Source organism: Falco peregrinus, chromosome 4, assembly GCF_023634155.1.
Source record: "Falco peregrinus isolate bFalPer1 chromosome 4, bFalPer1.pri, whole genome shotgun sequence".
NCBI classification, from domain to species: domain Eukaryota; kingdom Metazoa; phylum Chordata; class Aves; order Falconiformes; family Falconidae; genus Falco; species Falco peregrinus.
Genome location: NC_073724.1, coordinates 26,779,565 through 26,793,275, shown reverse-complemented (window position 1 = coordinate 26,793,275; position 13,711 = coordinate 26,779,565). Strand labels below are relative to the sequence as shown.

Below are 13,711 nucleotides of genomic sequence, written 5' to 3'. Positions count from 1 at the left end.
TCTCAGACCAGGATGTATGACAGCTGGCTGCTTATGGTTCAAGCAAGAATCAGTCAAATCTTCTCTGACTATCAGTGTAAACCATTCAGGCTAGCTAAGATGCTTTTGCTTAAAATGAAATAAGGAGCAGCACAAACATTTTTCTCTTTGGGGACCCATGGGATCAGTAATTTCTGTTAGGACACTGATTCACCCAGGATCACAAGAGAACTTCTTGTGCTGATATGGCTGGGAGCCTGAGGGAGCAGAAGAGTCTGTCATGGGTGGTTTTCAGCCATGACTTCATTGTTTCATGTCTGTCTATTGCTGGAGTGTTGATCTGTAGAACAACATCAGGCCTGAGCACCATCAGCAGCAAAATACTGCTGCCTGCTTCTCACAAGTACTAACAAAAAGTGGAAAACTTACCTTTTCCAGCTGAGACAACCTGCCTAGGTCTTTCTTCACGTGAACATTGCTCTCCTTTTCTTTGGTATTTCTTGTGAGCTTGTAGCCAGTCTCTCCAATCCTTGTGGGATAGTTCAAGGGCCATAACTTCATGGTAGGGCCAGCAGCAAAGTTGTACTGGCACAGGGACTGGTCTGCATACTTGGCTGTAAGTAGAGCTAAACCAGCAGGCATCGCTTGGACAACATTGCTGGGTCAACCGAGTCCCCAGCTGTATGTGCAATTTAGTGCTGTCCCACTAAACAGTGGAAGCTTCTGGCCACTGTGTCTTCAGCTCTGAGAGCTGCGCCAACAGGCATTGGAGCCTGCTCCAAAACACCCTTGAGTTGGGGGCATTGGTCACATGAAGGTGTCCATTTCTAGCTAATGATCAAGAAGTTTGGTCATCCCTGTTGCATTGCCATATCCATTTCTTCATTCTTTATTTACTAACACTGTCATTTCTCACATTCTCTATCATAGGAAGATTTAGCAAATTAATGAGACATTTAACTATCATGAGTATTATTTAGTGGGAAAACTTGAATTGCTTTGCAAATTTCAGCTCCATACCAATGGTGGATGGAGAGATGTTATAGATGAAAGCAGGGGAAGGGACATTTTCCCATCTTGCTGCCAGGCACACGTATACCTGAAGGGGAAGCTATAGATCCTTTGATTCCTGACAGGTATCTGCCTTTAAGTACTTAAGTCTAAGTTTTATGGGTAAACTTTTACATGACATTTCATTGAAAGATCGTCGTTAAACTGAAGTCTTAAATAAGAGATATTGCTTGGGCTATCAAGTTTACAAACTACAAAACCTTTATGTACACTAAAAATTGGGGAACGCAGTTATTACGGACAGAGTGATATTCTTACAAAGCTGTTATAGATGGTCATAGCAATTTTGAATGGAAAAGGAAATAAAACATATCCATTTGATCCCTGTAATTACATCAACATCAGGACTTCAGCTACATGAGTGAAAACTTACACTTCCATATTTATTTTGCAATACAGGTCCAACTTTGTATGAGACTTGAGTTAAAGCAGACATGTAGGAAAGGAAAGGCATGAGTGCTGCTGGTTGGGAAGCAGGAGAAGGAAATAGCTGAAACCCCTGTTTCCTTTTCTCCAGCTGTGCTGTCTCGCTCTTTCTAGCTCAGAGACCAGAGTAGCAGATTGTGAAGCCAAGTGGTAAAAGAAATGAAAGAGTTAAAGTGAGTTTGAGAGAAGCAGGGCCAGTGTAGATCTGTGAAAGGAAAATGCTTCCCAAAATGGATCAAAAATAACAAATACAAAATGTACTGAATGAATTTTTGTTTTTGCTGAAGATTAACTTAATTTTTTTAGAAAAGAAAAAACTACTTTCTCTAACAACACGAACCCTGTGTATATTTACCTGAGGTTTATAGAAATAGCTCATATGACAAGTCTGGCTCCATAAACACCTAAGAGGCCTGGATCAGCAAAATTCAATCTGGAAGCTGTCTATAATTTTATGAAACCTGTCTGAGGTTTCTAAGTTAACAAATAAAGTCATCTTTTCTTTGTAAAAAGATAGAACAGTTTTATAAATGAATATGAAAGTCCACAGAAATCAATTTCCAGCATTCAGTGCTGAATTCAGCTAACTTTTGGTTTGATTCTACCGATAAATAAATGCTAACTCAAGATCAGATACATGAAGTGAGGGCTATTTGTAAATATGTTTAATTATTTTTTTGATATTTTTTTGTCTTTTTTACTCGGTGGAGACTTTCAGCAGTTTCATGCTTCAAATGCTTCAAAAAATCTCAAGAAAGAAGTTAAAGCAAGCAGTCAGCTGCTCTAAGGCCGATCAAATAGTGCTTTTCTGCATGTTTTACTAACAGATGAACAGGCGATCCCATTTATAGAGCATACTACATGTTGACAGAGTGCATTACTTCATTTTGCCGTATTGGCAATTTGAGATCTTAACAAAACAATGCTGAGGTCGCTCTCATTCTGTATTGCCATCCTTGGAATGTGGCTTGGGTTTTCATTAACTCTGTCGCTACAAGGTACCGCAGATGGGCGCAGATTTTATAGGGGTGATTAATAAACATCAGAGAGCAGAAAGTTGTAAACAGCTTAAATTCTTTGTCCCATGCGGATGAATTCCTTTTCCTTTACACCTCTGGTGTTCTTAGCATCTTCTGGACCCTTGGTCTAATTGGAGGTGAATGGGTGGATAGCTTGCAAGGGCTTTGATACCTTCCAGCTGTTGTGTGAGGAGAATTGGTCTCAAACTCCTGCAGCCAGTGAATATAAGCTTCAATATAAACAGTAACATTTTGGAGATTCAGCCCGGCACTTGGCTCGCAGCATTCTGGCTCTGCTTAAGAGCACAAATCTCGTACAGGACCACTTCCAAGATTTCCCCTCAACTTTTCAATCAAGAGAGAAGTAAAAAAAAAAAAAAAAGGGGGGGGGGGAGCGGGGAGGGAAGAGCACAGCTCTGCTTTGCTGCTGCATTATTCCTGCTTTCCCCTATGCTGGCTTCATTGAAATAGCCGGTATTACCAAGCAAGAGTAAAACTGCAGTGAATCTTTCCAAGGCCTGTTCTGTACATTTTTCTGAGTCTTACTAGGACAGTTAAAGCAATACAACTCACTTGAGAAGAATTTAACTACAAAGTGACTGGGCGTCCTTATTGCAGGAGAGCAGGCTCATGGGGGATTCTTCAGAAACAGCTGTAGTGCTTTCAATTCATAGCTTACCTTTTCCAAAACAATTGCCTGAGAATAGGCCAGCATTTTTATACAACCCAGCCTTTTCCATGCTGTTGTGCCCAGGGGGATATTCCCCTCCCAGATTAGCATGTCATTGCTCAGCTCTGCATCTATACCACCTCTGGATCCCTGGATCTGGGAGCCTATGGTCTGTGCCCTGCTTTCACCTTCCTCCCACCCCTGCAATGGGAATAGCCCCAGTCTGGGATATACTGGAATAACTGCATCCAAGCTATGAGGGATTCAATATACTTACATCAGCAAAGGTTCCTGCAGTTTAAGACAATACAGCTCTGCAAGCAGAGAAACTGCTTGGACAATGGTGCATGTCTTATATGAATTGTGTTTTCACGTTCTTGTTGCTTTTTAAAAATCACTTTCTTAACAGTGCTTGCACTCAGGACTCTAGTTTCCAGGTAACAGGGAGCACCAGAAACCCAGGCGGTGGGTGATTTAGCCTTTCACTGAATGCAACTGGGAAGCAGTTGTGAGCACTAACATAATATAGCCCTTCAGTTAAATGCAGCTTTTTTGGCATGAGGACTGATTTGTGAGGGTGAGGTGCCGTCTTCACAGCACAGCAGTCACATATGGTGCAACTGTCCTCACAACTGCTGCAGGGGAGAACAAAAGTGCAATACACACACTTTTGCTGTATATTTACTGGGCTGCGTTTTCAGCAGTGTGCACTGCTAAGTACTGAGTTAGTCCAGGAATCCTCTTGGGTAAGGTAGTAACCCATTTTACCTGGACATATAAGATAGGCCTTCCTGCAAATCCCTTCCCCAAGCTCCAACCTGCTTGCATTTTGGTTTATGTTTTGGGAACACATTGAAACAGGCTATCCAGCCAGCTGGGCAAAAAAGGGGTTTAACGTAGTCATTCTTTCCTTCGGGTAGAACAGCCTGAGGTAGGGCTCTGTACAGATGTGTCTGCAATGGCAGCTTCTGTGGGTGGGCACACATAGTCAGTGTACTCAGCTGGGTCTGGAAATGTGTTCAGTGGATCAAACATGGTATCTGCTTTAGACTGACATATCCCAAACTCTTTCTACTCTAGTGTTTGTATAGAGTAGGTCTTCAGTGACTATAATGGGGACCAAGACACCTAACTCATGCATAGACACCAACAGGTAGCTATCTGAATCTGAAGATGAATTCCACCTGGAACACTTGGACATGGTTGTTTTGGTTTGTTTTTTTTCCTCTACTTTACAATGTTTTCAGGTTTAGGGCAGGAGTCATCTGGTGTGTTTAAGATTCTGCATTTCCCCATCTCTCCTTTGAGTCCTGAAGTAAGTTCCTTCATATTCTCTCTTGTTTGTCGTGACAGGTCAGGGGAACTTTTATGCCTGAATCATTAGGTGATTAAAATTTCTTACGAGAAAACAAATATGCTTTGATGCTTCTGCAGCCTTGTGGTGAAGACAGCAATGGACTTAACAACCCGGGAAAATGATGCTCAAATAAAACTCATTACCGTTTGAAGCCCTCAGAACTCCATACAATGAAATTGTAACCACACCTGTTCTTCTGACCAAAACCAGACCATGAATGTAAATTGCTCGAGCACTCTGTAAAAATACTCATTGTTGACTCAGTGGACAGCCATATATACAAGTTTAAAATACCTCATAAGGAACTCAGTGTGTGAGGTTATTGCATGTGATTCCATTTTATAAATACAAAAGAAGAAACATTTCAAAAGCCATTAGTTACAGTAATGAGGAGAAATTCACTGCAGTGGAAAAAGCCAATTTGCTGGCCTTCAAATATTTCATTTGCAACTCCCTGAATCCACTTCTAATCTGTCCACAAAAACTATCCCTGGGCTGCAAGCAGGCTGCACGGAGACTCTGGGTTTGTGACACTGAGAAAATCCTGCTGGGCTGTCCCACAGCCCAAGGCCCAGGACTGACTCAGAGTGTTTATCTTTGGTTAAGTCCGTCCAGTGATCCAAACCAACATCCAGTGATCCTGAAAATTCTGGGTTCCCCTTTCTATTGCGGGCAGCCTGGCATAACTGCTCTGCAGTGGGCTCCGGGCTGTGGGGCAGGCTGCCGGCCAGGGCTTGGCACTGCTGGAAATGGCACAACCCTGCAGCTTGCCAGTGCCAGGACCTCAGGGCATCACAGGACTGTGGCAAATCCTAATTCCATAGTAATTCCCAGGCTGGCTTTCTGGCTTCCCAGGCTCCCTGCCCTGGAGCTGAGATGTACTGGGATGCCTCCCAGGGACTGTCACTCCAAGGACAATTTAATGAGCACTACTCCAGGGCTCGGAGAAAGGGGAATTTTTGTCAGGCTCATTGCTAACCGAGCAGACTGCTTCATGATTTGTCTTTTCCTATCTCAAAAAAAGTGTAAGACTTTACAGTTCACAAGAAGTTTTAAAATGTTGGCTTTAGACTCAATCAGATGAAAGTAAAATTTTGAAAAGCAAAGTTTCTTCTCAACTGGAACACTATCTTTTCAACCAGTTCCAGTGAATACTATCAATAGTAATACCCTGACTCTTAAATTTACAGTTGAAGTCTAGAACTGAAGAACACAAGGTCCATCTGTTTACATAATCCCAAAATTATTGACAACTACAAAAACATGATGTTTGTAACCACTTCACATATAGCCTGAAACTTATTAAACAATGACTTCATTTGAAGAGGTTTGTTAACATTATGAATATTATTATTGTTGGTCACAAGAGGCTTGGTCTTATTCCAGTCTTGAAACAATTACTTTTACGCTGCAAAACTGGTTTATGAATTGCAACACTAAATCAAAATATACAGTAGTCATGTTACTTCTTGGGAGGTTTTATTGTCTAGTTATTACTCTGCACTCTAAATGGACTTTAAGAATCCTATACTATACATGAAACAATTTTGAATAAACTTTAAGCTTGTGAAAGAGACCTTCCCCCTCCTAAATTCTTGTCAAATACCCAGATGGTAAATTTAGATAGATGCCCATGCTTCTATATTCATTGTTGATAAGCATTCCTCTTTCTAGTCAGAGTGAGCAAATCATGTATCTGTAGCTGGTTTGTTTCTTCAGTCTTTAAAATATTTTTTTTCATATAGCTGCAGTTTTTGTAAAAATCATATGTAATGAAAGAAAATTGTGCTTTTCTTCCTCTTCAGTTCTCAGAAGACATTTTAGGGAGAAGGAAAATTGCTAGTGAGAGCTCAGCCCAGTAGTGCAGTTTACAGTGAACATGAGTTGCAAGGAGATAAACAAGGAGGGAAATACATTGAGATCTACCCACTTTCAGGAACTAGAAAAATCTTCCAGTGAATTGTTGTTTTCCCAGATGTGTGTCATTTACAGAGATGAGACATCACTGAGATTTTTGGCTTGTATGCCTAAGCCCCTTAAGCTGTTCGAAACTCTAAATCTGGAAGTTACATTTGCTTCCATTTTTTCCCCCCTTATTTTCCCCCTCTTCATCCCCCCCCCCCCCCCCCCCCTTTCTGTCTGCCTTTTTAGTTTGTTCTGAAAGCAAGGAAAGCCAAACATTTAAAAAAAAAACATAGGCCTGAAACTCTGTAATTTATCTTCACATGAAGCAGTAAGTAGTTCCATTTATTTAAATTGCAGCCTTTGAGGAGTGAAAAAGATGGCAAGATGGCAGCATAACTGGTAGCTTCTTCTGAGCTTTAAAATCTGAATGAATTCTAGCGATCCACAGGGTAAATGCTGATCTTTGTTGAAAAACTATTTTGTGCTATGTGATAGCATCATATTTTTGATTTACAAGTTAGTGGTTTGGAATTTTAATTTAAAGATATTCTGGTGAATTTTCACTGATGCTGGAGATTAGAGACCAATGCGCAATCATAAGGAATGTGAAGTCGTTTAACCTTCTTCTAAAATTTAAGTCTTCTAGATAAAATTTCTTTGCCAAGCTGCTGACAACTGATAGCGCAGTAATGTGTGCAATCCCATACAGGACATAATTGGCCTATTAATTATACAGTATATATACAGTAGCCTATAAATTAAACAGTGTAGTGATTTATTGGATGAAAAAAGTATGAATGTGGTAACTAGAATTACACACCTAGGTGAAATTCTGGTGACATCCCAGTGCTTACACAATCCTGGATGCTTGCTAACACACTTTCACGAGAGAAAAGCTTTCCCTTGTGACTGCTCCATGAGTTGTCTGTTTCTTATACCCAGTGCTTACCAGAACAGCTGGTTTTGGCCCCAGGGCATGTTGTCTTGAGTCTCACCTTCCCCTGGAGCTACTTCTGCATTGCTGCTGCTCCTTCCCAGGTGGTGCCCCATCAGGCAGCAGTAGCTCCAGCTGACCACAGGCTGGGGGCATGGGGAAGAGCGGAGGGGAGGGCCTTCCTCTAGATGCTTGCTGATGCCATTCCTAAGAAAAAACCTGCTCCTTCTGCCCCACCCCACCCCACCGCATACTTTACAGGTTTGGGTTAGTAATCTGGGGCCCAGTGCACCCTCTTGGGCTTCATAGAGTTGGATAGCGTGGGGGCATTACGTGGGTGTGCACAGGGTGCAGTTCCTCTCAGCTTGTACCACCCGGTGCAAGCACAAGATGGGTGTTTGTGGCCGCGGAACACAGGCTGCTTTGTACCTGCTCCCGAGGAACTAATTTCCTCTCCCCTGGTATGAGCAACACTTGGGCAACAGCTCCTTGAGAGCTCTAACAGTGTCATGCTCTTCTAGCATATCAGACCTTGTGTAAAGGGGCTTCAGACACCTAGGAAATTACAGCGATAGGTTCTTTCTAAATAGGATTGCTTTTGTCTAAGAAGATTTATGTCACTGTTGTGAAAAAGTATCTCAATGAGTGAGAGGGCACTTCGTTCTTCACAGGCACTAAGTACTATTTCCCTTAGTTCTGTTACAAGCTGGTGAGAAACTGTCAACATATTTTGACAGGTAGCAAATAAACACTTTTAAAAAAAGAAAATAAGTTAGTTATGAACAAAGGATTTCTGCGGTGTATTATCCCTAAATTCTGATTCCTTAGTTTCTAGCTGTTGGTTATAGAGCTTTATTCCTTTGATTTCCTTGTCTGTCATCTTTTCTCTCTCTTCTTTTTGGGAAATAGACTTACACTGTAACTTGTAATGACTGAATGAACGTTTGGCCAGAATAAGAAAAGTGCTAATTCCCTGAGGAAGAAGTGTGCTGCCAGTATCACTCTTGGACCTGGTTCAGCAGCCACAGAGGCAAGTCTTTTCCAGATTTGGAGTTAGTGCTGTGTAGAAGCTGCATTCATGTGCTATTAGAAAGGTCAAACAAAACAAGACCTTCATGCTTGCTTGAAGTTTTTTCATGTGAAGATGTCGATTGTTTTTTCACCCAATAAATTAGATAGCCTCTGTTTTCCAGAATGAAAAGAATCAAAACACTGAGATTATTAAGGACTTTTCTGAAAGTCAAAGTGAGATTTAAGGGCTGATTTCATAGTTGGCCTCCCAGGTGGGCTTCCTCTCAACTGCAGATGCCTGAAGGGCAGCCATCTGAACTAATTGTCATGGATTCCCATCTAAGTAGGCACTTCAGTTTCTGTGACCTGTTTTAGACGTCTACTTGAAAGGATATAAATTGTCCACCAGCTGTGTAGGTTTCTTCCTGTGGACTAGGGGAGCCTAAGGTGATGAGCTGGGATGGAGGTTGTAGGTGTTTACATTTAGGTGAGACAAATCCATTACTGCCCTAAGGACCAAGCTGGCTTTCCTCCCATAACAGGGTGGATTTGGAAACTTTTTCCTACCTCATCTGGTGTGACATCAGACAGCTTGAGTCACTAGTTCCAGGAGTCATGGCAGAGAAGTGGAGAAGTCACTTCTCCCTGATTTCATAATTGTGTGCTGTCTGCAGTTGTATAGCTACTTTCCTTTGTTTAATAGCAATTAATGTTGAGAAAGCACTCGGTTCATAGAGTAATATTGTAAAATCAAAACCTGGCTTCATTAGTGATCAGCACAGTGAAATTGAATTACCTACTCATTTCCCAGCTGCTGTGTTAGAAGCAACCAAGTTTTAGCTGAAATATTATTCATTCTTCTTTGCTGTTGTCAACAAGAAATGATAAATAGGAGGGAAGGAGTGAAGGTTTCACTGTAATCTACATTTGCAGTTGTAAAGCACGTTACAGCCTCTTAAGGCAGTGTAAGGGGGAATCATGGAAAGCGTTAACAAAAAATGCAAGGCAGCAGTACCTCATACAATAGAAATGATTTAAAATTAATTACTGAAAAAATTCTGGTTTATATTGTTCTTTCTTGATTGAGTAGCCTTGGAGTGAATATTCAGGAAATTAGCTGTTAATGCTTTGTATCACCTGTTAAAGAGAAGCTGACCTGGAAGGTTTACAGTTCCCAAAGTGAGCTGCATGCATTCCTTGGGTGCCCATTATCAGGTAAATAAAGGAGGAAGGAAATTTGGAGGGAACACCAGGGAGGAGTCATAAATAATGTGACTGTGGAAGGAATGTGGAAGGGGAAAAGGTAGTCAGAACTGCCATGAAAGATCCATATGTTAATCCTAGTTGCTAAGTGGTTTAAAAGAGGGACGGTTGGTTGCAAGCAACTGAGCAGTGCAGCTCAGTAGGTTACTGCTCATTGCAGACCCGTGGTGTGCTCTAAATCCTGTGCAATTTGAAGTCAGATGAACTCCTTGGCCACCATAAAGACAGAATAGGCAAGCTTTGTAGTCACAGCCACAATAACTTGCTTTCAAAATCCAGACAGCTTTTGTTTTAAGGTCTGGCCTTCTGTAATTAGCAATTAGTTTTAAATTTTGTTACTAGGTATACAAAAGTCTTGAACTGTACTGTGAAATTCCCGATAGCTGCTACTTACCAAATACTTTTAATAAGGTTTCATAAGATTTTATAAATGAAATGACTTTAAAAATCTTTTCTCTGTATTTTTCATATTGCATGGACAGAAAAAAACCTCATCTAGTAAAGCTGCATTTTTCTAGGTCGAAACCTCGTGCCCCCCTCCTCCCTGACTGTAAGTTTTTGCCCGTAACTCTTTCCTTATAGTTGTAAAAAGTTCTGATGCACTTTCCTACTTACATATTCTTTATTTTTAATCTTAGCTGCACCAATGTAAGAACCTGTCACTATTACAAAGGTGCTTCCATGCACGCTCCTCTTTTGCTGCTGGTATCCTGCTCCTGGCTGGACAACCTCCCGCTTTCCTTTCTGCGAGCTCTGGCACTCATCCCATCCCTCAGAGAGCTGATTCAGCCTGCTAAATGGAAAGAAAACCGTGCGCTCCATTTGCTGTATGGGGTTTGAGACAAGCGCCCAGGCAGAGGGAAGAGAGGCAGTGGCAGCATGCGGCTAAAAGTGGGGGATGGGAGATGAAGGATGAGGGTGACAGGAGCCAGGCTGCTTTATGGTTGGCAATGAATTGCTAGGTCAAACGAGTTCAACCTGCAAAAACCTGCAAAACCTCACCTTTAGTTCTTCCCCTCTCTGGCTTCTCCCTCTAGGGGATTCTTCACCTTCCTGGCTTTATGGTTTTCTCCCTTTTCCTAAACTAGGTTTCCTCAAAGTTTCTCATCTGCCCCTTGGCTAATCTTTTTCTTCTCTGCCTTCCAGTTGGGGGTTTTTAGTCTCCTCCATGCTATTCTTTTCACCTCGGGGTGTGTATTGAAACATGGTGGTGCCCCGCTCCCTCTCCCCCCCCCCCCCCCCCCCCCCCCCCCCCCCCCCCCTTCAATGTTTTAGTCCTTTTCTGATGTTTAGCATTTCCTTGTCAGAAGATGGGGCTAAAAAGAAGGTGGTGATGCTGTAGAGCTTGAGGGTAGAAATCCTATCCACCTCTCCCCAGTCTAGTTTGCCTGCTTGCAGTTGCTTTCTGTGGTCAAATGCCATAGTTGCAGAGCGGAGGAAAAAACGTTTGGAATAAGAACTTATGATATATGTAGAGTTCTTGGGTTGAAACCATCTCCTTTATATAAAAAAAACCCAGAACTTCAGAAGGGAAAATGAGGCACTCAGATCCTTCCTCAACACACACCTGCTTAGGGGTCCTGATGATTTGAAAAGTTTGATCTGTAAGGTTTTTTTCTGTTGGATGCTGCTTTCCAATACGTGCTCTGCAACTGCTCAGATATCTACCCTGCCTCATTTTCCAGGAAGGGGAGTAGCACAGATGGTTCACCTGAGAGGCAGAAATGGACTTTATGGGTAAATGCAGATATTGTATTCTTTGTTCATCCCAAGTTAACTGAAAAATAACTCCCTGTCCTGGAAACTCCTAAAAATGATGTGCTCTGCAATAGGAATTAAGATCCACAGAAGATTCATAACTGGAAGCTTGTTGGGTACAGTACATCATCATCAGAGCTCTGGTTCAACTGATATATCTTTCAAGAATGTATTTTGAGTTATTTTACAATTAGTTTCCCAAAGTACCTTTTCTTTTTCCCCAAAAGAACTATGTTACCTTTGCTTATTAGATAATGTAACACGCTGGTAACACATTTACCTAAATTGTAGGTTGGAAACAGTGAAAGTAATTGATTTCATAGGTGTCATGTAGCACTAGAATAAGGCCACTTCCTCCGAGAACAACTGCGAGTAGTGGGGGGAGTTACTGTGCTAGCCAAGATTAGTGCAAAACATTGAAAAATGATTAAAAAGATGGAGGAGGGCTCAGGAAATCATCTAGCCTGTCCCCAGCCTCACTCTGCTGAGGTCATGCCTAACTGAGGGAGGTTTATGTATTTTTAAACACTTCCATTGATGGAGATGCCGTAGTCTCTCCAGGCAAGTCACTGCTAATTATAACACAGCAGAAATCAATTTTCCTTCAGAATTTGTTTCATCTTCTACAGTTTGTGTAAATACACACTCAGAAGATGATGAATAGGCCGTGGAACAGCACTTCATTTTTCAAACCCTACGTGTTAAAGAATCATGAGCCTCCGCTCCCAAATCGCGCATTATAAAAGCATTAATTAGAAAGTTAAGTTTATTTGCGCCTCACTCCTTAACCTTTCGGTCCTCGCCCGCGGGACCGGGCCGCCCCGCCAAGCTCCAGGTGCTGCGGGGGGGCGGTGCGGGCGTCCCGGATGCTTTGCCCTGGGGATGCGGGGCGGGACCGCGGGGGCCGCCGCTCCCGAGGGGCCGGGGGGCTCGGTCAGCGCCGCCGCGGGACACCTGGCCCGGCGGGGACCGCCCGCGCCGTCCGAGCGGGGCACGGAGCGCCTCCCCGGCGCCGCCCGCCGCTCCCCGCAGCGCTGCGGGGCTCCGTGCCGCGGCGCCCCCCGCAGGAGGGATCCCCTCGCCCCCCCCGGCGGGTGAGCCCGCAGGTGCGGGCCGGGCTGAGCGCCGCGGGAGGGGGCGGGCGAGTCACCGGCGCTGGGCGGGAGGACTGAAACCGCCGCCCCTCCAGCGGCGCCTCCTTCCCCTGCTCCCGCCCGGCTCTGCCGAGGGGCTGCGGGCTCCCGCGGCGGGGTGGGGACGGCCGGGGGCGGGCTGCGGGCAGGAGTTGCGAGGAGCGGCGCTGTGGTCGGGGGCCGCCGGGCGGGAGCCCCGCGCTGCCGCCGCCGCCGAGGGCAGAGCAGCGCCCGGCGCCGCCGCGCCGCGGGGAGGGGAGGGGGAGGCAGCGGCCGCTCCGCCCGCGCCCATGGGGGACTCGGTGTTCAGCGAGAAGCCGGCGCTGCGCTACGCGGTGAGTGCCGGGGCGGGCAGGGGCGCCGCGCTGCGCGGGACGGGCTCGGCCGGCGGGGCCGTGGGGACGGCGCCCACGTGTGCCGCGGCCGGCGGGTGGGTGGGCGCGTCCGCCCGCCAGTCCGTGCGCGGAAGCCGCCCCGCGGCGCCGCCGGGGCTGAACAGCGGCTGGGGGTGTGGGGGTGGCGGCCCTGCCCCGGGGGGGACCCCGCGCCCCGCCGCGATGGACACGGCCTCGGCCGCCCTCCGCTCTGCCGTGCGGGAGTTCCGCGCTTCGCTGTCGGTGACATGAGAATATTTTTTGAACGTTAATAAAGAAGGGCGAGGGGAAGCTGGGCTGCAGCCGCACGGAGCGCGGCGGTGCAGCCTGCCCGGGAGGCGGCGGGGGGAGCCGGGCGCCCTGGCGCGGGGAGGCGCTTTGGGGGGTCCCGGGCGCCTCGGCCGCCCGCCTGTCCCCTTCCGGGCTGGCGGGTGCGCCCCATCCACAGGGGAGCCCTCCCAACCTGTGCCGGCACCGCTCTGGTTGCATTTGAGATAATAGCACCATATTTTATTATTTCCCTCACAAGAGCTTGTGCTGTTGAGAAGCCACTTCCTTTCTACCAGCCTTATTAGGAGCATTTTCTCGGTTGCTGGGACGGCAAAAGAAAAAAAAAAAAAAGAGAGAGAGAGGAAAAAAAAAAAAAAAAGCCGCGTTAAAACAACCAGCTGCCTCCTCTCCTGAAGTCATAAATAAGTGCTAGAGCGAGTAATAGCATGCGAGGTCTGATGCTGCTCTCCTTTACACTCATGTAAATAGCGAACAATTTTATTGCTGGCGGTGAGGTTATGCAGGAGCTGTCAGAGCAGGC

General features: G+C 45.2%; 1 protein-coding gene across 4 annotated transcripts in view; it reads left to right on the top strand.

Annotated features, from left to right (window-relative positions):
• ARHGAP6 (Rho GTPase activating protein 6) overlaps nucleotides 1-13,711 on the top strand; it is a 337,142-nt gene that overhangs the window by 156,909 nt on the left and 166,522 nt on the right. Inside the window, exon 1 of one of the 4 annotated variants that reach the window (XM_055802148.1) lies at nucleotides 12,673-12,861. The exons of the other annotated variants lie outside the window; for them this stretch is intronic. Within the exon in view, the coding sequence (XP_055658123.1) occupies nucleotides 12,817-12,861 (45 nt within the window). The 5' untranslated portion in view covers nucleotides 12,673-12,816. Of the gene's footprint in view, nucleotides 1-12,672; nucleotides 12,862-13,711 lie in introns of those variants that run through there. 4 annotated transcript variants of the gene reach the window in all.